We start from the raw sequence: 24,562 nt of genomic DNA, 5'->3' as shown, positions 1-24,562 counted from the left end.
TAATTCAAACGTTCCCAGGGAATGCATAACGCCTAGTACAGGAAGCCAGATTCAAAACCATGCAGTTTTAACTTCTTTAAGTGAGCTCTAAAAATATACAAAGTCAAAACACTGGAGTGAGATAATCTCACTTGTTAGTTTAAGCAAATAATAATCTAGAAATAACACAGACCCTTCAGTATGAGCATAATTTGACTTAAGCCCCCAGATCAGATCAGTTTGCTTTGGAAATGGCAGAACAAATCACACAGATTTTATTTTAACTTGATTCAAGGCAAAGTTTTTTTGCAGTTTAAAGGAAGTCTTATTTTGTACCACGAGCCTGAACACTTCAAACTCCTCCATCTCTATTCTAGCCCTCCTTTAATTATCTTATCAAGACTGAAGCCTCACATTAATTGGTTTCACAAGACACACCAGAATGCACACCAGCTGTGTAACCAAGTAATTTGAATGAACTTAATTTGGGAAGGTGCTGGTATCTTATGCCTTCTGAGTTTAATTTGGGGGGGAGAAAAGGGGGGAAAATCACAACAATACATGTATTTTCTCTCTTCACTCTCCTCTTTAGGGCCTTAATGAGGAATTAGAGCCAATAGCATTATTCATTAAACAGGGCTTTCCAGCTATTTATCACTCTAACAATATTAGCATATTTGTTTAAAATTTCAACACTTTTTTTTAGCATTCGTAACCAGGTTTAGCATTTTTAATAATCTGGCATCGAATGTATCATACCAAATTGAATGCTGCAGAAGAACCGGCGGCAAGACCCAGAAACATACTAAAAATCCTTTACGAACACACACACACACACGCACGCATGCAAGCACGCACACTCCTCTAATTACCACCACCCCCCTCCTTGTCTCTTATTCCCCACCTCCTGAGATGCAGGTGTAAAATATCACATTTTTCCAGCATTTCTCCCTGAGGTGGCGCTGGCTTGGACTCACACAACGTAAATTTCCCCTTTCATATTCCCCCACACATTTTTTTTTACAAACAAGTTCCCCCTCCCATCCCTCCCTCTCTTTGATGTGCTTGCCACATCTGCACAGGTTTGTTAGCTTGTTACCAGGTGAAGAATGAGGATACAATTAAGGCTGAATGGAGCAGGACTGAGTAGGATGTCAGTTATGTTTTGCCGCAGAAGTCTCTGATCCTCTAGGAACTGTTGAGCTCATACAGACAAGTCTGCAAATGATTAGGACGGTGCGGCGGAATGATCAGAAGGCTGTTAATCAGTGACTGCGAAGATACCCACCACTGGTGGATCGACGCGTATTCAGAAATATGGAAACCCAGGTGGTTTCTGGGCTGTTGTGTATCTTTGTGTGAACAAGACAAAGTGGGAGACAGAGGAAGGTGGGCCATATGTATATGCGCTCTGATTAATCTAATTCCATGTGAGGCAGCCAACTTAGGCATCTGTCCCCCTTTTAGATCTCACTTATTGTAAACGTGGATGTCAGAGAGAATTGAGCAGAGTAAGTGCAGCTGAGGTATTGTAGAGATCATGATTCGTATTCATGCTCAGTTGTGTCTGAGATTGGTCTCAGATGCGACTAAACGAAGGTAGCGCTGGTGCTAGGTGACTGCCCAGCCTGTTATAGTTGTTGCTTTTGCTTTTTTTCTATCATTTTCCACAAAAAGCGAAGTGAGTTGTGTAAAATCAACTAAAAGGTTAAAACAGCGAGTGGCTAACTTGTAAACATATTAGAGCAATTAGCAGCTCAAAGTGCCTATTCATAATCAAGGGCATGACCGCCTCAACTGACAGCCGGTTGCGGTTTCACCTTGAATTCAGCAACAGCAGGATGTTGCTCATATGGCTCATTTAGCAATCTACAACAACAATAATACACTAAAATAAATGTTTTCACTACAATATGAAAATATTTGAAAATTAGAGTACGCCTTTTCACTTTCTTCATGAGATTCACTTTAACCTAGCTTAGCAGGTGCTAAGCTAACCTGTTTGAACTTTTTCTTTGTGAACAAAGAAAAGTACAGCGACATAGTCTCACAAATAATGTTGTGCTAGCGAGGACACAAAAAACATTTGGTAAGACAGCTTAATAGAAGGGTTGGACAGAGCTAAGCTAGTTATTTATCCCAATTTCTTGTTTTTATTTTAAGCTAGCTCCAGATTCATGCCTAACATTTTTATGCTAATTCAGGTAACACTGCTAGTGTAAGCATGTTGGGGGGGAAATAAAACCTAGCTGTTATGAAGTATACGTTTACTTTTATAAAATCTGCAATAGTTTGAAGCAATAAGTGACAAATTACTACCTTCGAGGTTGATACTATGAGCTTATTATTGTCTTAGTCTTATTCTGGCAATTAGGCTTTTACAGGACAGAGAAATAAGACAACTTGAGGGATTTTATAAAACGACTTGATAAAACAGTTGTGAAGTAAAAATAAATAAAATATAGCAATCCTTGTTCTCTCTGAACAGAGCTAACCTAGCTGGGGGTAGGGGGGTGTTCTGTTTCTCTGGTTTGTGTTACCTTTAGCTAAAAATCTTCAGACCTCTTTATGTTTAATGCAATTGTTTTGCTGTCGCCGTCTGTAGTTTAAATTTACATGCCAAAACTTTTTGGCAGAGAAAAAAATTGTGATCGTTGATATTCTATTTTCGCATTCAGTCATTCATTTGGAGATTTTCTGTCCACTTGATGAGTCTGTTATTTGTTCTCTGTTTAGGGTTACGTAGAGGGAATTCCTTGTACTGCTGTTTTCTGTGGGCAGAATTGATGATCAAATTGTGAATTGTAAACATGTAAAACAGCAAATGATTTAGTACATAATAGTTATTACTTCCATAATTGTAAATTTAGCAAAATTACTTGATATAAACATAACGTAACATATTCAACCACTGAACAGAATACTTACAATTTTATGAAGTTTCCTGCAAATTTCCTCTGTAAATAGCTAAAATTCACAAACTGGGGGATTTCCCAAGCTCTTGAACTACCCCATACATGCATGTAAATAATATGGAGATTTGAACTGTGGATTTAAGCCTGACCCAGGCTGATGCTTCTCTGTTTTAATCATCTGTGCTTCATTTCAGTCACCAAAAACCAGCATCGCAGACAGCAAATGAGTAGTGGAGCTTTTTAAGTGTTTATTACACGAGACTCTGCAACTATTTTAGCTTGGGGCCAGCATATGGATCAGGCATATGTTGCATACATATAGAAAAACACATATATGTATAATTGATACTATGCTGCTTAAAAACTGACAGAGGAGGAAAGCGGGCCAGTGCTTCAGGGAGCTGCACTCAACATTGAGCCTCAGTGCAGCTCTCTAAGGGCTGGAGACAGAGAAAGATTCATTCATTAAACGATGTGTTTTTAGATTGTCGTTTATCCGGTGTTCAGCGTCCTCAAGCCGGGATTCCCTCTGTGCAGTGAAAATTATTTTTCATCCTTAAATGACTAAAACATGTCAGAAACAAGAGGCCGCTCGAGCCAGTGGAGTGCCATGTTTTGTGCTGCTCTGTAATTATCAGTGGAGTAAAATATATCCTTCAGCTGGACTGGGCAGTTTAAAAGCTTAACAGAAAGCCCGGGGAGCTTGACAAGGGCACCATTTAGTGGGACAAATGGTTTCAAATGGTTTCCCTCCAGTGTTTCCCCACATATTAATGATGACAGGCCAGAGGTTGGATGCTGAGGCCGCGCGCCGCGCGCAGTGTTTTCTTAGCCATTTGGATGACTCGAATTCTAACTTTTGTTTAAGCGAGCGTGTGCTTCACGAGGCACACGCTGAACTTATTGTGCGTGGGAGAGGCCACGCTAACAAAGCCAGTGTTAGTCTTATGTTAATCAACCTGCCTGCTGAACCTTTTGCCACAGACGTTGAGTGAAATCATACACACAGATGCCCTTCCTGTGTTACAGTAGAAAGGAAAAGGGAAAAGACTCGAGCTGTAACCTCTCATTCTGAAGGATATGAATAGCCTGTGTCTCCAGCCGCAGCTCAGTTAGTCCAAGTCTGGGACTTATTATAGTGCTGCGTGTTTATGCATGTGTCTCTGCATGTATTTGTTTAAGGGCAATCCCATGTCACCCGGCGCATGTGTGTATTTGTCTGCATATGCAAATGCTTAAGTAACCTAATATCTGTTTAAATTCCCTAAAAAACTGTTTATATCACATGCCAGTTTAAATACTATAACTTTACGTTTTCTTGCTGGCTACGAGCGATGTTTGTTCCTGTTTTGGGTGCATGTTTGTTTCTGCTGTAGGTATGTTGAGAGATAAGAAGGTAAAGTTCTGGAAAATAAGATTACTTCCCCTCTTCTCCTATATCCAGAAACTCAAGTAAGTCCCATTGTGAGTAAAACTTCCACTCTCTTACTCATGGAACCGGAGCTATTTTCATGAATGCAGACGTTTTTAGCCCTTGTCTAATAGGTTTAGTCGATTTCCAGAAGAGACATTAAAATTTAGCCTGGCAAAAAGCAATTTGTACCAGTTAGGACTAAAAAGTAATAGCCACAGGCTAGCAAACCAGGCAGAACTCCCATTCCCATATCCAGCTCCTCAGTCTGTGGTTTCCTCCCATCTATGTTGTCTGGCCTGGCTGCCTCAATTGACAGCAGAACTGCAATGGATGCTCATTCAGAGCCCAAGTCTCGGCTGACGCGTCCCTCAGCATACAAATGAACTGCACTGAATAGAAACAAACACTTGGGATAAACACTTTAGCTGCATCTATCAGCGGATGCAGGGCAGGGCCTTTTGAGTGGCCTGTTTTTGTCTCCGTGGAGGCAGACGTATGGCCTCTGTATGTGCGAGTCTTTGCCAAACATGTGTATTACTGTATGCGGCTGTGTGTGTGAGTGTGTGTTTGTGTGTGAATGATTTGTGCTGAATCAGAGCAGGCTGACAGAAAAGTGACCATGCAGGTGAAATAGCAGGGACAGGAAATGCCATTGTGCCGGAGTATTGTGTGCGGGTACGGCAGCTAAACACTTTGCTCCCCATTGAAGTGGCAGTGACTGGCAGGGCTGGGCCTCGGGCCTGCACAGCATATGGGCGCAGGCAGGCAGTGCACACGATCGTGCGCGTGTGTGCAGAGTGTAAAGACGCCGATCTTGAGTAGTTATCTGGTGGTGGGACTTGAGGAGGATGATGAAATAGGTCGAGCAGCAGGATGAGGAGGATTTTCACATACAAAATCTGCTTTTGCAGCTTTGCGACCAGCTTTTCTGTGTGTTTTAAATTCCCTGATCCTAAATACAGAACCAACTAATGAATCACTGTGTTACATTTCAGGCAACCGAAACCTTTCTGTTGAACGAAGAACCCTCCAGAGGTCCTGGGATGCCTGAATGCTTTGTAGTATCAGATTCATACAGGGTATGCATCTATTATTATTATTATTATTATTATTATTGTTATTATTATTTCATGTGTCGGTATTAAATGTGTTATTGGAGTCATTACTCATTATTCTGACTGACAGTCCGTTTTCATGCTATTGGTAATTGCACCGCAATCATAATGTCATTCACAGCTCCCTCCACTCAGCTGCAAACCATTACAATTATTATTTCCACACGCACATTTAAGAAAAAAAGGGGGGGAAAGAAAAAGAAGCCTTTGCAACTTCACCGAAGCGCCCTCGTCTCACGGGAGTGCAAATTACGACGATAATGTGAAGCATGCCTAGATGTATAAAACGAAAAAGAACTACAAAGTAAGAGAAAAGTGAGCAGTATTTCTAAAAAAAGAAGCCGTGAGATTTACAGCAATCGGCATGATATAAAATGGTAATAAAAGCAGAGGAGTCGGGATGGCGTGGGGCGGGGGGTCCTGTGTATGACTGAAAATGTGATCATTAATGAGGTGGGAGCCAGTTTTCTAGGCTACAGGCTTTGTTTCCCAGAGTTAAGTCTTATGCCAAGTCTCTCAGAGAATCTGGGTTGCTACACTATATTGTATGTCTCCGGGTAAAGAAATGAAGTGCTATGGCCAGGAGTGGGTAGCACGGCCGTCTAAAGAGAGTTTTGGGAGACAGGGGTTGAGGGGGAGGGGTGTCACTGTGACTGGATTGGATTCCGGGGGGCAGCGAGTTCAAGAGCGTCCACAGGAGAGCGTCCACAGGAGAGCGTCCACAGGAGAGCGTCGACCTCCAGCTTCTCGCCGGGAGGTCTAATGTAGGGGGCTCGGTGTTGTGCAAAGTGCGTCACGACTCCATTCATTGTCGTCCTGAGCATTTTGTACAATAATGTTATGCAAACTATAACAACCTGTACTGATAACGTTAGGATCGTCCTGGATGCTTATTTCTGATACATCAGTATCAGTGTACATTTCACTTCCCCCTTCAGCCCCGTTGATTGATATCTGTATATCTGCAAAGAAAAGAAAAGAAGTGGGGGAAAGAGGATATCTATGATCTGTCACATCACTCAAACATTTGCAATGGTGATTTCTTATTTGTCACAAAAATAACAGAAAAAGGAAAATAAACACAGAAAAAATGGAAATTTAAACACAATAACGTCCCAGAATTTTGCAGCCAGTGAATAATTAATATAGAACAGAATTTGCATTACACCATAAATGCAAAAGGTAACCTTGCTTACTTTTTATTTTTTTATTTTGGGGTATTTTAACTTTACTAGCTGACACTGAATTTTCCACATAATTGTTTTTCTTTTTAATCATTTGTAACCTGGCTTTTCTTGGTAACAGCTTTTCTAAGAAAAGGCTAGTGAGTCTATTAATGTTTAAGTTCAAACAATTCATTTCAGCAGTGCCGTGGTCACAGTTTTATCTGTTGTGTTTAGACCTCCAATGCTGAGGTTGAATAATGTGGTTTCCATACCTGGGTGGCCAAGGACAGTGTTAAGGGGGACCTATTTTGGTCATTTCCAGCTCTGTATTTTTTATTCTTCCACTCTACTAGACTATCCTTGCATGACTGAGCTTTTTGAGAGTCTAAATGATTCGTCTTTATCTTCCAGTCACTGTCTAAAACAAGCTGTTTTAGCAGCTCTTCGTTTGAAAAACACCCTCCTTTTATGCTAACTTCAATCTCATTGGCTACCCCTCCCAAACAAAGAACATCAAGTGGGTGGGGCTTCTCCTTGGCATAATACAGAGCCAAGAGTAGAAAAAAACATTTGCGTTGCTCTTTGGGCTCACACAGATTACTTCTACACAAGTTGACCTCGTGGTCAAGTTTAATATGAGCATCCACCTCTGTAACAATGCAGTGCAAATGACAGAAAATAAGCAAGACACAGTGGGTCATCTTCAAATTTTAGCTAGCAACAGTGATCATGTTAAGGGTTGTCACTCAGATGTATTACTGTATTTGCATGAGCCACTAGAATGTGACATAAAACACAGTTTTGTGGTTAATAATATGTGTAAACCTTGTAAACATTTATAGCAGCCTTTTAATAATCCACATTTTATGAGTGGTTTTCATGTGAATGGAGCTAAACTAAGATGTACTAACTGTATTAAGTGGGTCGTGTGCTCAATTCCTTGTTCACAGTTCAAACAAATAATTGCAACCACCTTAAATTTACTCACTGGAACTGGCTTACTCCATGCTTTTAAAGCAAGGGAAACTTGTAATATTTTGTCTTTTTATAATATGTTGCCAATATAACATGTCTGAATTTTTCTAAAATCGACCAGAAGTGATGTTTATCCAATGTGACTAACAGCCAATGAAAAGATTTTGAAATCCCCCCCAAATTTTGATATTTAGTTTAAACTATTTGCTTACATGTCTGTGCGTGAAACTAGACAAACAGAAAATAAAAGATTGCTAGAAAGTGTATTCATGCACTGCTCATGTTTTTGTTTTGTTTTTTTAATTAATTAAAGGAGGCATCTTTTGGAACTTAAGTTAGAGGGTGACTTTGGTGAGAGGGATGTGTTTACAGGCGATTCCACCTGGTTGGGAACAACTACTTCAAGCAAAGCCTCGCATGTGCAGTGTATGTAAACGACGCGCTGCTAGAGATGACATCTGCTCTGCCAGACATTGCAACCACACTTACTTATCTCCGCTCCGCTGTGTTGCCACCTATAGACAGTTGTGGTATCAACACCGGCTGTAATACTGTGCGCACGGGTCTCCGTCAAATTTGTGGTTACTTTCATCCTCATACAGCCTGTTTTGCACACCCACAGCCTAAAGCCTCCCCGCGATACACGGCCACAGCGGCTGCGAGATCGTTACTGCTCACTTCTGTGACACTTTCTTAATAAAATCCTCAGTTCTGGTGCGACTGCACAACAGCACCAAGCTGGTGGGTGAAGTCACTAACAGCGCTGGCCACTCTGGAACAGTGGTAAATATGTATATGCGAAGCGTGTGAAAAAGCAGAGCCGCGGCAGACCCACCAACCATAGCATATGGCTCTACCATGTGTTACTTAATGAGAGATTTACTCACACAGACCACTAAATGTGTGGCTCGTTTAAGGAGCGACGGCAGAGGAGTGTTTGCGTGCAGAGCATGCAAGTCGGCTCCATAAAGGACGGAGAGAGCAGAGGCTATAACCTTTTGCACTCGGCTACCAAAGCGAGCTGAAAACAAAGAGATTTCCGCACATGTTGCAGGCAGGTTATGAAGTTAATACACCTGCCCAAAGGGAAACCAAAAGTTGTGTGTGAATGTGTTGTAGGGCGTGTGTGGTTCACATTAGTCATGTATCCTATTCACAGAAAAGGAATGCTGGCATTCTAACCTTGTGCGACGGCGAGGGCGAGAGGTTACAGTTTTGTGGCGTTACATGCGCTCCTGACCACACACTTTCTCCCTCCCCGCCTGCGCCTCTGGCTCGAGTATCTGGCCGCGTGCAGTAATTGGCCACACAGAGCCCAGATCTCTTTGTTTCGCCTGCAGAGGCTTGCAGTATTTAATAAAAAATGCACAAGCAGTAGGCCTCATAAATCTGTGGGACTCTAACGTCAGGCCTAAAATTTCAGCTCCACTTCTTCCACAATGACTTCACTCCCACCCAAATTCCCACTGTACCACACTCGGGACCTGCTCCAAGAAATGTTATTTTATGATTTTTATGTGATATGTGTACCCCTCACTACCGTTCATGTGTGTGTGTGTGTGTTTTTCCTCACACACCCCAGTGAAGTATTTTGATACCGCTCAAAGACTGTGATTATACGTCTGTCTTCGCTGTTTTCTACTTCATAGTGAATGCTACAGTAACTGTTTGGCTTGGACTCACTTCACTGGTTTTTCAAGCTACAGTTGTGGGTTTTTCAGACTGGGTCAACTCTGGTTCAGTAAATAAATAGACTTAACAGCAGCAATGAGATGACGCATCGATTTGAATGCCTGTAAATGAATTTAAGTGTGCAATCAAATGTAAACTTATGCATGAGAGAATTCCTGTGATCAGGACCTTCAGCAGAATTATGTTAAGAGGTTTTATGCAACTGAATGCATGCTTGGCCATCGCATATTTAAAAAGTCAGTGAAATCAGAGGTGCTCTCACAATATTCCTCAAATTATATACTTTCATCTACTCTGCTGATGCATTTACGTGTTTCCTTCTCAAGTCGGTGTAACTGACCGGCTCATCTGCCCTCTGGTAATTATTTGCTCTCAACATGGAATGCACGGGTCAGTAAACGCAGCTCGAAAGCACAGTATTGCGAACCTAAAGACGCGGGGAAGCGTGTGCACAGCGGATTCAGAGTCCCCAAAAGCAAAATTCATGCTGTGGCAAAATCCGAACATTTTACTAAGAAGAACTTCAATCTGCGTGAAAAATAGAAAGAGTGTGTGTGTGTGTGTGTGTGTGTGGGGGGGGGGGGGGGGGGGGCTTTCAGTAGGATAGAAGAGGGGAGCGATAAAAGTCCTGCGAAGAGGAGAGCAGAGAGGAGAGGGGAGGGAGACAAAGTTTTTTCCCTGAAAGTTTGTGCAAGCTTTCACTTTCTAGGCGGGGTTACTGTAAGCTGCAGCAGCATGGAGTGAGAGAAACAGGACGGCGAGCGATTGCAATGCAGCACCATACCGAGCTTCCATCCAACTTAAATAAGCTCTCCAAGTCTCCTTCCTAAAAAATAACCATGTACTCCCCGTACTGCCTGACACAGGTAAACTGTCTTCTCTTATTTCATTGTTTGGGTAGCTTACAGTGGGGACGCCGGGGGTTTCTCTTATATATATATATATTTATATATACGTGCATTCAGTGCGGTGCCACTCTGCCTTTCCTCGTGTGTTTCGTGGTTGTGTCGAGCGTCTTTCTTCCACTCAAACTTATCCTCAGCTCTCCCGGCGGCTCATCTCGCGGCGCGCTCGGTCGCACGAAGCTTTTTCCCGTGCGTTTCCATCGCACATGGTTTTTTCTTCTTCTTCTTCTTTTTTTGGGAGAGAAAATGGCGCTTCTCCCGAAATGTATTTCTTTTTTTTAAACAAAAAAGAAGGAGGGGAGCCCGTGAGAGGAGGAGATAGCAGAGCGGTGGAATAGACAGGACGTGGAGCGGAGTTTAATTTGACTGCTGTTAAGATTTTTCTGAAGTGGCGAGAAACGCAGGGAGGGTTTTTTTTTTTTGGCCGGTGAGAGGGGTGTGAGCAGGGGCGCACACCGCCGCCTTTAGGGCTGTTTTCATGTGGGACTGAGACCGGGAGAAACGAGAGATTGGAGCCTGAAGTGTGTGTGTGTGTGTGTGTGTGTGTGTGTGTGTGTGTGTGTGTGTGTGTGTGTGTGTGTTTGAGAGGAATACAGAGAGAGAGTATGTGTGCGCGCGTGTGTGTGCGCGCGCGCGTAATTATAATTGGTCAGTATACGTCCTGCGTGCGCCTTTAGAAATAGTCTTTCTTTCTTTCTTGCTCTGCTGCTATACCATCTCTTTTTCACTTGAACGCAACACGTGACAGGATCGATTTCAAACGCGTATTTGCACGTGCTTCTTTTTCTTTCTGACCTTGAACGTATAGACAGCTGTGTGTGGCGCTTCCTCGCGTTGCAGGGTGAAATAAAGTCCAGGTAGTGACTTCACTTTTTTAGCACTTTGCTTTTGTTTCGGGTCAGAAATATTGAGGGATGCCGTTTCCTGCATCTGCAAAATGCACACGTCATATTTAATTCGAGCAATTGTCAGTGTTCCTTTGCTGCTATTGTAGACCTGATGAAGCGATCAGTGTGAAGAGATATCTCAGAGCGATGATTAAGTAGCTATTTAAACTTTATTTAAATCTGTGTGTGTGTGTGTGTGTGTGTGTGTGTGTGTGTGTGTGTGTGTGTGTGTGTGTGTGTGTGTGTGTGTGTGTGTGTGTGTGCGTGAGAGAGAGAGAGAGCGCGCTCATCTCTTATATCCGTTCAGTGAAATGATATCAGCATACTACTTTTAGCAGATTGTATTTCATGCACTTTGCCTCCAGTTTATTTGTAATACATGTAACTTTTTTTACTAAGTTGGCTCTTAGTAAAAAAAAAAATCAGCTTTATTCATATTAATTTAGCTGACACGTCACGTGTGCTAACACGCCAAATCTTTCCCTAAAACTACAGTTTCCAAAGCGGTGCGAGTTCAGCTTCTTGCTTTGCGGCACAGTTGGCTGGAGATAAATGTAACATTTCAGACTGTTCTTGAAGCTTCCCTCTCCATGCAGTTAATCTGTATCTTTTCTAACCTCAGCCATGTTAAACTGTCATCATTTCTCTCACCAGAGCGTATTTCGCAAAGCCAAATAAAATCCAAAGTCTCCGTTCTGACATGGCATTCTTCAAGTTTTCATTTCAACATCAAGAAGGTTTTTTGTTTGTTTGTTTTTTATTATTATTATATATTATTGTTGTTATTGCAGGTATTTCCTTCACTGACCTCCCCCGTGTTAAACAGTTGCTGGATGTCTTACTCCTATAAAGACAAACTTGTTTATCCCTCATTGGTTTCGGCTGACAGTGGACTGCCAGGGCTGCTGTTTTATGTGTAATTCATTCCTGATTTTTACAGTGGTTTTATTAAAAAGAAAGAAAGAAAGAAAGAAAGTGTTTTCCTCACATTGTATGAGACTCTGCTACCAGACGGGCCGAGAGGGATGTTTCTGGGTTCGTCCCACGCGGGCACAAGTCATGTCTGGTTTCCATTTAAAAACATTAGTCTCCCCGATCATGATGCCCGTAGAGCTCAGAGAGTTTATTATTTTCCCATTTAATTCTTCGTTTTATTGAAGAAGCTATTAAAGGCTACTTAGGGTGCTGACTTCAGGACTTGGATGGTGAAGCTGTATTAGTACTGAATAAATTTTATATATATATATATATATATATATATATATATATATATATATATATATATATAAATATAAAATTTATTCAGTATATATATATATATATATATATATATATATACTGAATAAATTTTATATTTATATATATATATATATATATATATATATATATATATATATATATATATATATATATATATATATATATATATATATATATATAAATATAAAATTTATTCAGTATATATATATATATATATATATATATATATACTGAATAAATTTTATATTTATATATATATATATATATATATATATATATATATATATATATATATATATATATATATATATATATATATATATATATATATATAAATATAAAATTTATTCAGTATATATATATATATATATATATATATATATACTGAATAAATTTTATATTTATATATATATATATATATATATATATATATATATATATATATATATATATATATATATATATATATATATATATATATATATATATATAAATATAAAATTTATTCAGTATATATATATATATATATATATATATATATACTGAATAAATTTTATATTTATATATATATATATATATATATATATATATATATATATATATATATATATATATAAATATAAAATTTATTCAGTATATATATATATATATATATATATATAAAATTTATTCAGTATATATATATATATATATATATATATATATATATATATATATATATATATATATATATATATATATACACTCTTTTAACTCTGCAGATGACTTTATCTGCAACATAAAAAATATTGCACAGTCACAGATAATCCCTAAACAAAAGAAGCTTTTATTTACCAACATAAATTTCCCCCTAATTCAAACTAAGTGGCAGCAGAAGCTCATACAGGCTAATGTAGCACACATGGTGCACATGATGGGAACTTACAGTATGTCTTTGACTGGGCATGAAAAGGGATAGAAGCTCATGTTGTATTTCTTGTCATTTTTAAATAATTAGTAGCCTTATGTGTGCGCAAAAACAACTTCCCTCTCCATGCAAACAACCTCCTCTCTTTTCACACACACACACACACACACACGCGCGCGCTTTCTCTCTCTCTCTCTCTCTCTCTCTCTCTCTCACACACACACACACACACACACACACACACACACACACACACGCACTTTCTCTCTCTCCCTCTCTCTCTCTCCCTCTCTCTGTCTCTCTCTCACACACACACACACACACACACACACACACACACACGCACTTTCTCTCTCTCCCTCTCTCTCTCTCTCTCTCTCTCACACACACACACACACACACACACACGCACTTTCTCTCTCTCCCTCTCTCTGTCTCTCTCTCTCACACACACACACACACACACACACACACACACACACACACACACACGCACGCACGCACACACACACACACGCACTTTCTCTCTCTCCCTCTCTCTCTCTCCCTCTCTCTGTCTCTCTCTCTCACACACACACACACACACACACACACACACACACACACACACACACACATTCACATTCCCTTGCAGCTCCGTCTGCAGACAGAAAGGCACATTTTGTTTATTTAATTGCTGTTAATAATTAAGAAATCGAGCTTGGACCTCGGATATGGCAACACATGTAAACAATCGAATGAATTATTAACTGTGTGCTGGGATGTGACGGAGACTGCGTGATGGAGGCAGATTACCGAGAGAGCCCCGAGAGGAGAGGAGTGTTTGCTGCGTGACTCCCACTGCGTTTCAGGATGTACTTTCAATGCATATTTATTTATATTTTAATCTTCCATTAGTAAGAATTGGGTTACGGTTCTTTTTGCATTGCCTCTTCCATTGCATTTCTTTTTTTAAAGGATTTTGGAAACTATACTTGGGAGTGCTGCTCAGATTATGCGTCGACATAATCGTGTTGTTGCTAATCGTTTTGGGTTTTTTTTTTTTACATAATGCATTTTCACTTTTTTACCCCTCCTTCTCTCGCTCTTGCTTTCCCCCAAAGTTTTAAGTTCCCAGAAGGCCACCGTGACGCAGCACAAATCTTAAAAAGCCAAACATTTTGGGGAGGAGGGGATGGGGGTGGTATTCAATGCTTTTCTTAATGTGTTCAAATCATTTATGCAGCTCGTAATGTTGTCATCTCAGACTGTTTTCACTGGTGCGACGTTTTAACTTATTCCTTCCCTCTGCCCTCCCCTCCCTCCCCCACCCTCTGCACGCCTGGACGCTGACCCCTGCTCTCCTCGCCTCTTAACACCCTCTCAACACTAAAGTATTACCCTACTCACCTTCTAAACAATGCCTTAGTGGTAAGTCCTGTTTAGTCCCTTTTTTATTCAGCATTAGGTGTATGTGTCTTCTCTTTCTTTTTTCCTTTCCTTTTTTTTAATCTTGGAAAAAGAAACAAAACAAAAACCACTTTTTTTTTTATCCTTCTCCTCCTCCTCACGTAGGGCCTCTCACTCTGACCTGTAGCTGGATTTATTGCCGGAGCGCGCTGACATTGTTTAGCACACACTTAGCAAGAAATATTTTTCACATTATATGCTTTTATTTTGTTAGTGTTTTTATTTATATATATTTGTAGTTAAAGAAAAACAGCGGGTAATGATCAAAAACTGACCGCAGGTCCAACACTATGAATAAATGACTGCGGCGGTAAAACCAGATTATAAATCGGCGCTACTTTCCAAATAATACTTGTAACAATCCGCGAGGAAAGGTCGTTTTCCGTGACTTTAAAGAACTTTATTTTCCTGCGGATCTATTTTCTTAGTAGCCATAAGTCGCCTCTGCTCTGAGATCCACGATGTCAGGCTCCGTGACTTATTAGTTTGTCCGCCACAGTTTCCCCTATCAGCGCGATATTTCTCCAAGAGGATGTATTATATTTTTCTTACGTCACCGCCAATCGGTATCTCGCGTTATCAGAAAGACGCGTTTTCAGTGACAACAGAGTATTTCTTGGGGGGTGGGAGGGACATGAGCTTGTTTATTTTATGTGAACATCTGATAAACAAATGTAATCAATATCTGGACTTTAATGCATTAACTTTAAGTTTACACAAATTTGGTGACCCCCACCCCCCTCTCCTACCCCCACCCACTTCATCCACTCCCTACACATCCAGGCTGTCTCTCTGTCTCTTCCCATGGTCTGGAAAATGAGTTGGAACAGCTGTTCAGAGGATTAAAATCCGATGGAAGGGTGGTCTGAATAAACAGAAAAATGTTGGATTTTTCAGAAACCTAATGAACAGCGTGTAACCAAGCGTCCACGCGGGACATCCGATTGTTCACCTGAAAGTTTTGGTTAACACCAATCTGAATGTCTTTACACCAGTTAGGCCCGTGAGTTGGCACCACTGGGTGCCCTTTTCCAGCCAGACTGTATTGCTCCCATCCTTTAAAAGTCAGTTAAGGATTGGTCTTAAATTACTCAGGTGGGCATATTTAAATCATGTTATTGTCATGTGATCAGGTTCAGTTTCACAACAGCTTAATTGCTTTGATTCTATACACACACACACACACACACACACACACACACACACACACACACACACACACACACACACCCCTAGTGTAATCCAGTAAAGCTATAGAGGAAGAAGAAGAAGTGTGGAAAAGAGACACAGCGGCCAGTAAAGCACTCTTCTTCTGGCCACCAGTCAGAAAAAATGAACTCATAGCTCGTTTGATTGACAGGTAGGGCTGATCTACTGTGCTCTCTCGTCTCCTGGTTGTGTGCGCACATGTGTAACTGGAGTGCTGGACTGGCTGTGCTGGTTGTTTTGTGCTGTACAGGCAAAGCTGGACCCTTTCCCCCTCTTCATGGGATACCAGGAGGTCATAATGTCAGACTGCCTGGGACACTGTGTTCCATTTATAACACACAGTCAGTTACAGGCCCATCCGCCTCAAAACCCACAACCGCTAAAAGGCTAAATATTACACACACACACACACACACACACACACACACACACACACACACACACACACACACAAATATCACCTCAGGCCTCAAACAAGCAGGTCACTCTGATAAGACATTGTAAAACTCCAAATGAGGGCTTTTTAGCGTGACATGGAATATTTGCATTGAAAGCGCATGACTTAGAGGTTTATGAAGGTTTCTGTGATTATTGTCAGTCAGAAATGTGACTGAGGGCCACCGTGCGTCAGCATGCAGACATTTACTGTCGTTTTTTTGGGTTTTTTTGCAAAGAAAATCAGAGCTCTCTGTGGTGGCAGAGACAAAGACAAGATGAGTCGGGTGCATTTTTGGCAGCAGGGAATATAGATTTGAATTAAGTAGCATGTAGTTTTTATCTCGAGCTGCATGCAGAGAGAGGCAGAACCAACTGCGTCTCATTCAATATCAGCACAGCTGTCCCAGCATCCGTGGAGAATGGATTCCTACTGCTATTGCCATGGGAGGCTCCAGCCAAGAAGAATGGGAGGATATCCAGTGTGTGCGCTTGTGTTTTAAAAGGAAGGCGAGGAGTGAGAGGGGCGAGGAATATGCTGGTGTGTCTGTGTGCACACATGTCTGTATGCGTGTGTATGTTTGCGTGATTTTTGCATGTGTGTGTCATGTTGTCTCCACCCGCCTCACTTTTCCTTCGCTCATGTCACCTCTGGCATGGATTAGTCTCTGGCACAACCCTGGCAGTGCCGGCGGCCCCAGTGCGGTTCTGTGGTCGCCGATATGTTGTGCCGTTGCCATGGCTACTGAACACACACACACACGGGTGCTAAATTACATAATTGAGCTAGAATATACAGAGGAACACAAAATACTTAGTGTACAATGTGAGCAGAGAAAAGGGAAAAGGGAAAACCACCGAGACAAAGTGTTCCTTTACCAGAATATGAACCGAGAGCTCAAAGCTGACATGCATTGGTGAATATCTAAGAGCTTTGTCATAGCTTAACACATCGGTACAGCGTGTTCTTTCCCTTGATTTTGAGTCATAAATCTACATAAGAGTGCTGCCATTATGCGGATGTTTGGAACAACAGGCAGTTGAGGGAAAGGTGTTTGTGGTGGCACACACGTGCATGTGTGTGCGCACGCGTGTGTGTGTGTGTCTGTAAAAGCCAAAAATGTCTGTTTGATAGGGGTGTGGCAGGTTAAGTTTACACAAATGCATCATTCACATAATTCCTCAAGTTCATCTCATTGTCCTCGTCCTGAGCTGTAGATTGGCCCAACTGGATCGTCGGTGCGCTACGAATTTAAAATCTTTGAATTGGAAAAGTAGCAAACACCAAATATCCCCCAACCAGGATTATCAGTAACCCTTACTCCATTGAGTTGCATATTAACCCAGAATTAGCATCCATTCGAGCTGCGGTGTTGTACACTTAATAATAATGGATTGGATTTTATATAGCGCTTTTCAAGGCACCCAAAGCGCTTTACAATACCACTATTCATTCACTCTCACATTCACACACTGGTGGAGGCAGCTACGGTTGTAGCCACAGCTGCCCTGGGACAGACTGACAGAAGCGAGGCTGCCATAACGCGCCATTGGCCCCTCTGGCCAATACCAGTACCAGTAGGCGGTAGGGTAAAGTGTCTTGCCCAAGGACACAACGACCAGGACAGAAAGCCCGGGGATCGAACCGGCGACCTTCCGGTTACAGATGTGCTTCCCAACCCAGCCACGGTCGGTGGTCTCTATTTAAAAAAAAGCTTATTTTTTGTCTTATTAGACTGATCCATTATGGGGGGAGGGCAAAAAAATTGCAAAAACAGAGTGCTAATTAAATTGTCAAGCATTTGATTAAAATTTTACTTGATGTGAGGAAAATAAATAAATAATAAAATAATGGACCTCTAACGGCTTGAAAAGGTTCAAGATCTGAACTCTCATGAAGAACTGAGGCATAATTTTAATTTGCATAGCAGCTTTAGTGTATTTATTGGTTGCTATCGCTCAGCTGTTAATTCATAATTGCATATCAGTTTGACAACATGTTTATGTCGAAGCAACAAAAGAAGTCCAGTAGACAAAACTGTCACTGCTATAAAAGGTTTTAGTCAATAAAGTCGTGATGCAGATTGTGAAATGAAAAATGTTGTACATTTCTCAGTGTTTAGTTAGTTTTGTCTCGTGTTTAGAGCCACCGACGGCCGACTCAGAAACGTTTCTAAGCGTGCTTTGTTCTTGTGTTGAGTAAATTTGAACGACTGCCAGTATCAACACACGGCGCGAACGTTGACAGTAATTCATTCTCTGCTCTTTCTTTTTAATCAACAGCATTTCCGTGAAAAGACAAGCCGAGTGATATTGAAGTTCTTTTGTGCCCCACAAAATAGAAACTAAAGGCCAAAACCCGCGAGTGGGGTGAAACAGCCGCTGCATCAGTCTGTCACAAGTCAACAGGAATAGATAGAGATTTGTTTTGCGGATCATTGACAGCCCACTCAAGGTCACTTCAGTGTGGGCAATCTGGGCATGTTGTTTGGCCTGTCCTGCCTGTCTGTCTGACCTACATCTCACTGCTCTGGCTAAATATATACAGTAGACCCCTCATTACAAAGCTTCCAGATTAATCTGGATGAAATCTGAGCACCGTTCTCCCCCGCCGTGTCTGACTGCAGTCTCTCTTCACAGACTTCCACAGGCTGACTTTCTATCTCACCCAGTCTCTCAGACACTAATATTCAAAAACTAAAGAAATAAATGAAGCTGGCAGATGAAGTCTTTCATACAAATGTGGCACACACTTATGCGTTATCATCTTGTAAATAAGATAAAAGCCACAAAGGCTTCTGCTTGTTCAGAAACAAACGTCTACACGTACAGTACAGCATTTCTGCAAATTCAGTCCTAATGTTGGCTATATACGCTATGTTTTGCTGGGCTTCAAGCCTGAAGCACCTGCACATACTTAATTCCACAAGACACAGGTGTGCATTCTTTCAGAAAAAAATCACACCCATCACGACTCTGTTGTTGCAATAGACCGTTTACTGTATTTAATTAACCACAGTATTTAAAAGTAGTCACACAGTCCTGTGAAATGAACTCCAGTACCCTTTTAGTGACAGCTCCCCCCGGCCTAGACATGTTTATTTAGAAACGCATTTAATACTGCTGATTTTATAAAAGGGGATGTTACTGCTTTAATTTTGATAAAGAAGCAAAATATCCGTCATAATCCATCTTTTTTGGCTAATTTATCCAGTTTATTTTTGGCTAGCTATACGCTTTAGCTAACAAGTCCAGTCATTTTTCTAATGGTTTTAGCTAATTGTTGTTTACTGCTACTAAATAAAATATCAAAGAGTTTTGGTCTGGAGAATCGAGCATTGAAAAGACTTTATTAACATTAACATATGAAATATTAAAAACCCGTATTCAGATGTCACTCAGTTACCAGTTGCTTTAAGCTAACAGTTTTAGCTCCTTTAGCAACAATGTTCAGTTAACTGAACTGTCTGTCGCTACACCTGAATATTTACCCATTACAATTGCTATTTTTTTCATCTTAAGCTATTTAAAAATATTTGTAAATAATTTTTAGTTTTCTGTTTCAACCCTCTACACATTATTTTAGCTAAAGGTTAAGTTTTCATTACGTTTAACTAATTGTTTAAAATTCTCTCTCACACCCATTGCTCTTATGCATTGTCAAGAGTCACACATAGTCACAGCTAACTCAGTAAATTGATATAAACAGCATTTCTATTGCTTCAAATTAATTGAGCGTTTCTAAATTCTTTCCACGTACCTTCTGGCAATAGCAGAAACACCCCCTGGGGCACTCTACCATATATATGGGAAGGCACCAAAACACATTTTTCGCTGTTAATCTTCAGTGCGTGTGTGTGTGTGTTCTACCCATCCTTGTATCACTAGGCTAAAGAGACATCTCTGCACACCTGGTAGAGCCTGGAGAGGTAATAATAATTTGGATAATTTGGATACAAAGACTTCATCAGGCCACAGTTAATTAGGAAGCGGTGGCGGTGTCTGGGATGGAATGACATCACGTGGTTATGATGTCATGGCATTAATCATCTTTTCACCACTTCTTTAGTTCCCCTTTGAGTAGAGGAGGGATAATGGGGCGCTGATTGGCTCGTTGATTTTACCTCATATTTCCCGAGGCTTTCTTTTACAATCACACCGCATTACCTCATGCTGTAGGGAGGGAAGTGATCGAGGGCTGGCTATGCTGATCCATAGACCATGCAGGAGTGTAACTCCTTAGACTGCGAGCCCAACACTGATTATGTCCCGGGCTTTAACGTTACATCAACATTTCAGATGTACTGTTTTCTCTTCCAGGAACATGGCTTAAAGATTGTGACTGGGCTTACAAGGCATTTATTGGGTTAATGTTGGAGGGAAAATCTTTTCCTGTCTTGGGGGTGGGTGGAGGAACGTTGACGCTGGGAGGCTTATGAACCCGCAAGTCAAACAGTAATGAAAACAGTTGTGACCTGATTTCAAGAGGCGGGGAAAAGACAGTGTAGAAGGGGGAATGAGCATTTTAAGATATAGACAAAAAGCTGCAGAAAATATCTGGGGCTACTTTCTTTCGTTCTTTTCCTTTTCTTGCTTTCTTTCTTACTCACTCGCTCCCCTTCGTGTCTTCCTGCTACCTTCCCTCTCTTTTTGTCTGTGTATCTAATTCGGCCACCCCGTCCAGCAAGGAATAGCTGTCACCCTGGGGAACAAAGCGCTAGAACTTGCTCTTCAGAGCAGGAAGTTGGCTTGGGGCCAAGGGTGGAAAATCTATACCCGGTTGCATAATATAACATATCTTTACCTCAGATGAACTCTGAGGAGGCCTGGCAGCTGTGAGCAAACAGAGCTGGAGGGCGGGAGTTTGTGTGTTATTAACTGACTCTGTTTGTGTGGAAGTGTCTGTGTATGTGTCGGGTATGAGTGCACGCTCTATGCTTCTTGTAACTTGCGTTTGCTGGCCGGCGCTGCAGGCCCAAGGCTGTTTCAGACCCCCTTGACAGTGGAGTCGAGTACAGTAGAGTCAAATAGAGCCTTGTTGAAATAAGTGAGGAGTAGAGTAAAGTTGAGTAGAGGAGTCCGAGGCCAAGGAGGGCTCAGGGTTAGATTCAAACACAACTCTGCGGCTTCTACTTTTGGCTCAGGGAGCCAGTAACTACCATCCCTACTCCAGCTGCAGCATACTCTGGGAGGGAATTCAGATATAAACTTTCTGCTCTGTTTAGGCTCAGAGAAATAGCTTCAGGATTAGTGTGTGTTACATGGAAAGTTGTATATTTGACTGGAAAATTCAGTGCAGGATGCGGATTTCATGTCACTGCTAAAATATAAAACACAGATGGGCCAGATTTAACTTTACTCTGCGAGTTCACGGACGTTCCCCGCTCGTCTAACTCTCATCATGACAGCTTGTGAATTCGCTTCCATGGTGCATTCATCCCACTGCCTTCCCTTTATTAAGACGTCACTCTGGTCTAGGTATTATCTCTAAAGGAGGCGTTTGGAGAAACAGTAGCGTGTGTGGAGGGGACAAGGAGCGAAATGTCCTGATAGCATTGGGCTGTCTAACGTGTCAAGCTTCTGTCAGTCCCTCTGCAAAGCCCAGTGAAACTTAAAGCCGGCCTCATTACAGTCATCATCTGGAATAAAGTGCAATCATCACCGCCACCTGTGGAAAGCTGCGGTGGAGAAAAGACTCTCACAGGCCTTATAGACCGGTCTGCTGGACTCGTGTATCAGTTCACAAACACATTTTATATCATTGGTGTGATTTTTTTCCCCCACTTCCATCTGCACACCTGAACACAAATATATCAAGCCAGAGTTAGGTCTCATATGGGGACCACAAATTGACCGTATATTGCCGCCAGGCTGTGGAGATTTATGATGAAAGTGAATAGGGATGGTGTGGGCGGGGATGCAGAGGTGCATATTATGGCGCCTTTTTTTTTCTTCTGTCTTGGAAGAGCTGATGGTCTTGAGAATAGTATAGAGGAGTACAACAACAGCAGAGCTATTTTCATTTTAGGAAGATTATAGAAAGAAATTCAGCACAAAGAGAAAAGAGGGGGAAACGGGCGCGAATGAAAGAGGCCATAGTCTGTGTATTGTAAATACAGTAGACTGGGGAGCATTCCATATCCTTTTATTTTTTTTCTACCAGCATGATTTGTTTGATTTACTCTCTATCAATCAGCGGAGGATGTATTTAAACAGACTTGAAGTATATTTGAGAAAGCCTCTTTATAGCTGTGGCTGTTTGTATTCTCCTTTTACTTTCCTTGGAAGCAGACCGTGATTAAAACAGACGATACAGGCGTATTGTGTTTCCTAGGGGATTGGAAGGAATGCAAATGCATCATAACCATATTATACTAGTTAGGAGTGCTTTGTGTTGCCAAGCCTCTGGATACAGGAGAGAGTAGACACAGTTACTCTAAAGAGTCCCGAATGCCACAAGTGCAACAACAGGAGAGGATATTTGACACTGCTGGACCATATTTGACATTTCATCGTATACACACGGTGCTAAAAGCCTGCGCCGCATAAAAATACAAAACTTAACGCAGGAAGCCCCCCCAAAAAAAGTTCTGCTGTGTATATATGTGCGTGGAGCGCCGCAGAATCCATTTGGCATTTTTGTTGTGAGGGAAGCATGCTGCTGGTGGGACTTTGGCCTGCACAATCCCTTCTCTGTTAAAACAATGCGGCAGTTGTCCTCACTAACCTAATTACTCTCTCCAGGGGGAGAAAGGCAACAGCACCAAATCCCATAGTTAGGAGCTCTGATCTGGGCCCTGCTGTAAGAAAAGGCCTCATTCATTTCCCTCCCTCCATCAGCCACACATGCACAGGCTCACACAAACACTTTCTATTTTTCACGGCGATTGGATTCAGCCTGAAAGAAGCTAATGGTTCGCTAATACGCCCCGATATTTCTTTTGATATGTGTATTTTTTGTGTCGTTGTAACAGTTAATTACATCATTCTGATAATAAAGAATTTGCATGTAACATTCATGTCATGATATGAGCTTTGTGTTAGCCCTGCGAGGTGTAAGGTGACCCTAACCATATCAGAACATGTTTTTTCTCTTAATTTGTTCCCATGAGTGTTGGGAATCAAAGAAAAAATAATAATAATTGTAACTGACTTGCATAAAAAATTACATTTTGATATTTTTTTGTTTTTGCTATTCTCTAAAACAGGGTTAGGGCCATCGCTGACCATCCTAACCTAGCCAATGAAAAATGCATTAGCAGGAAATGTTGTTTATATATTAATGATGTAGCTTTGACCCAATGTCAAACAGGAGAAGTCCAGTGGTTTACTTTGAAATGCTCTCAGTTATAGAAATGACTAATACCAGCTAAGATCCCAACACATAACCATATAAGACAGTAATATGAAAAAGAAAATCCCACAAACACAAAGTCAAACCGTGTTTTTATATCAGTGCTGATTTTTCTTTTCATGCTAAAATCCAGAAAGCTACTTTTGCACGATACAATCAGAAGTGTGAAGGATGCACCTTTATACCATGTAACATGTTGACATTTAAAACAGTTTGCAGATATACCTTATACACCCAAACACAAGTTGTCAGTTCATTAGACACTTGATATATATTGAGGACTATATATCTAAAAGAAATAGCTGAGATATCACCTTTTTAATGTTTATTAATGTAGAGGTTTTTCTACGGCCCATATTTATATTATTCCAGCTGTGTAATACCACAATATCATATGTAGTATCTGTATATAAACTGTCCCTCACAGCTTTGTTTAGGTTATTACACCCTTGCCAAACACAGAAAGAAGCTTAGCTTCATTATATTGATGGTGCGTTCATCGGTGTTTGTTGTCAGAGTCATTTGTGGGAAGTAACCTTAAATATTGGCACAAACCTCACTTTTCTTGTTCCACATCTATCCTTTGTTTTGTCTTTCTCACCCTCCCTAATCGCTCGTCTTTCATCACTGCATTGGCACCACATTAGGCTTCTTTAAAACTTTATTACAGCAGCTTCAGACGAGGAAGTCCGCATAGCAAGAAGGAAAATGGGCATTTGTGTTGGTGTGTGTGTGTAGTGGCATTCGCTAAGAAAAGGAAAGGGTGTTAAAACCTTAATTCTCCCTCAACCAACCTGTTTGGGTTTTGTTTATTTGTCGCTTCTCTCTCAGGAAGATTAGAAAAGCCATTGTGTTGAGGCTTGGGAAATAAGGCTTCTAAGTTTATATTTGGAGATTGTT

General features: G+C 41.0%; 1 protein-coding gene across 6 annotated transcripts in view; it reads left to right on the top strand.

Annotated features, from left to right (window-relative positions):
* The window catches only part of nfixb (nuclear factor I/Xb), a 136,152-nt gene that overhangs the window by 4,791 nt on the left and 106,799 nt on the right, over window positions 1-24,562 (top strand). For 2 of the 6 annotated variants that reach the window (XM_085270079.1, XM_085270090.1), the window contains 2 exons: window positions 5,304-5,387; window positions 14,590-14,625. In XM_085270079.1, coding sequence (XP_085126205.1) covers window positions 5,304-5,387; window positions 14,590-14,625 — 120 coding nt within the window. Of the gene's footprint in view, window positions 1-5,303; window positions 5,388-9,912; window positions 10,123-14,589; window positions 14,626-24,562 lie in introns of those variants that run through there. The other 4 variants (XM_085270082.1, XM_085270094.1, XM_085270083.1 and 1 more) reach the window with 3 other exon arrangements.

This window comes from Mchenga conophoros, linkage group LG4, assembly GCF_057382185.1.
Source record: "Mchenga conophoros isolate Kocher_MC1m ecotype Shallow Benthic linkage group LG4, M_conophoros_male_GT1.1, whole genome shotgun sequence".
NCBI lineage: Eukaryota > Metazoa > Chordata > Actinopteri > Cichliformes > Cichlidae > Mchenga > Mchenga conophoros.
The sequence above is the reverse complement of the archived record's forward strand: the minus strand, read 5'-3'. Positions and strand labels throughout refer to the sequence as shown.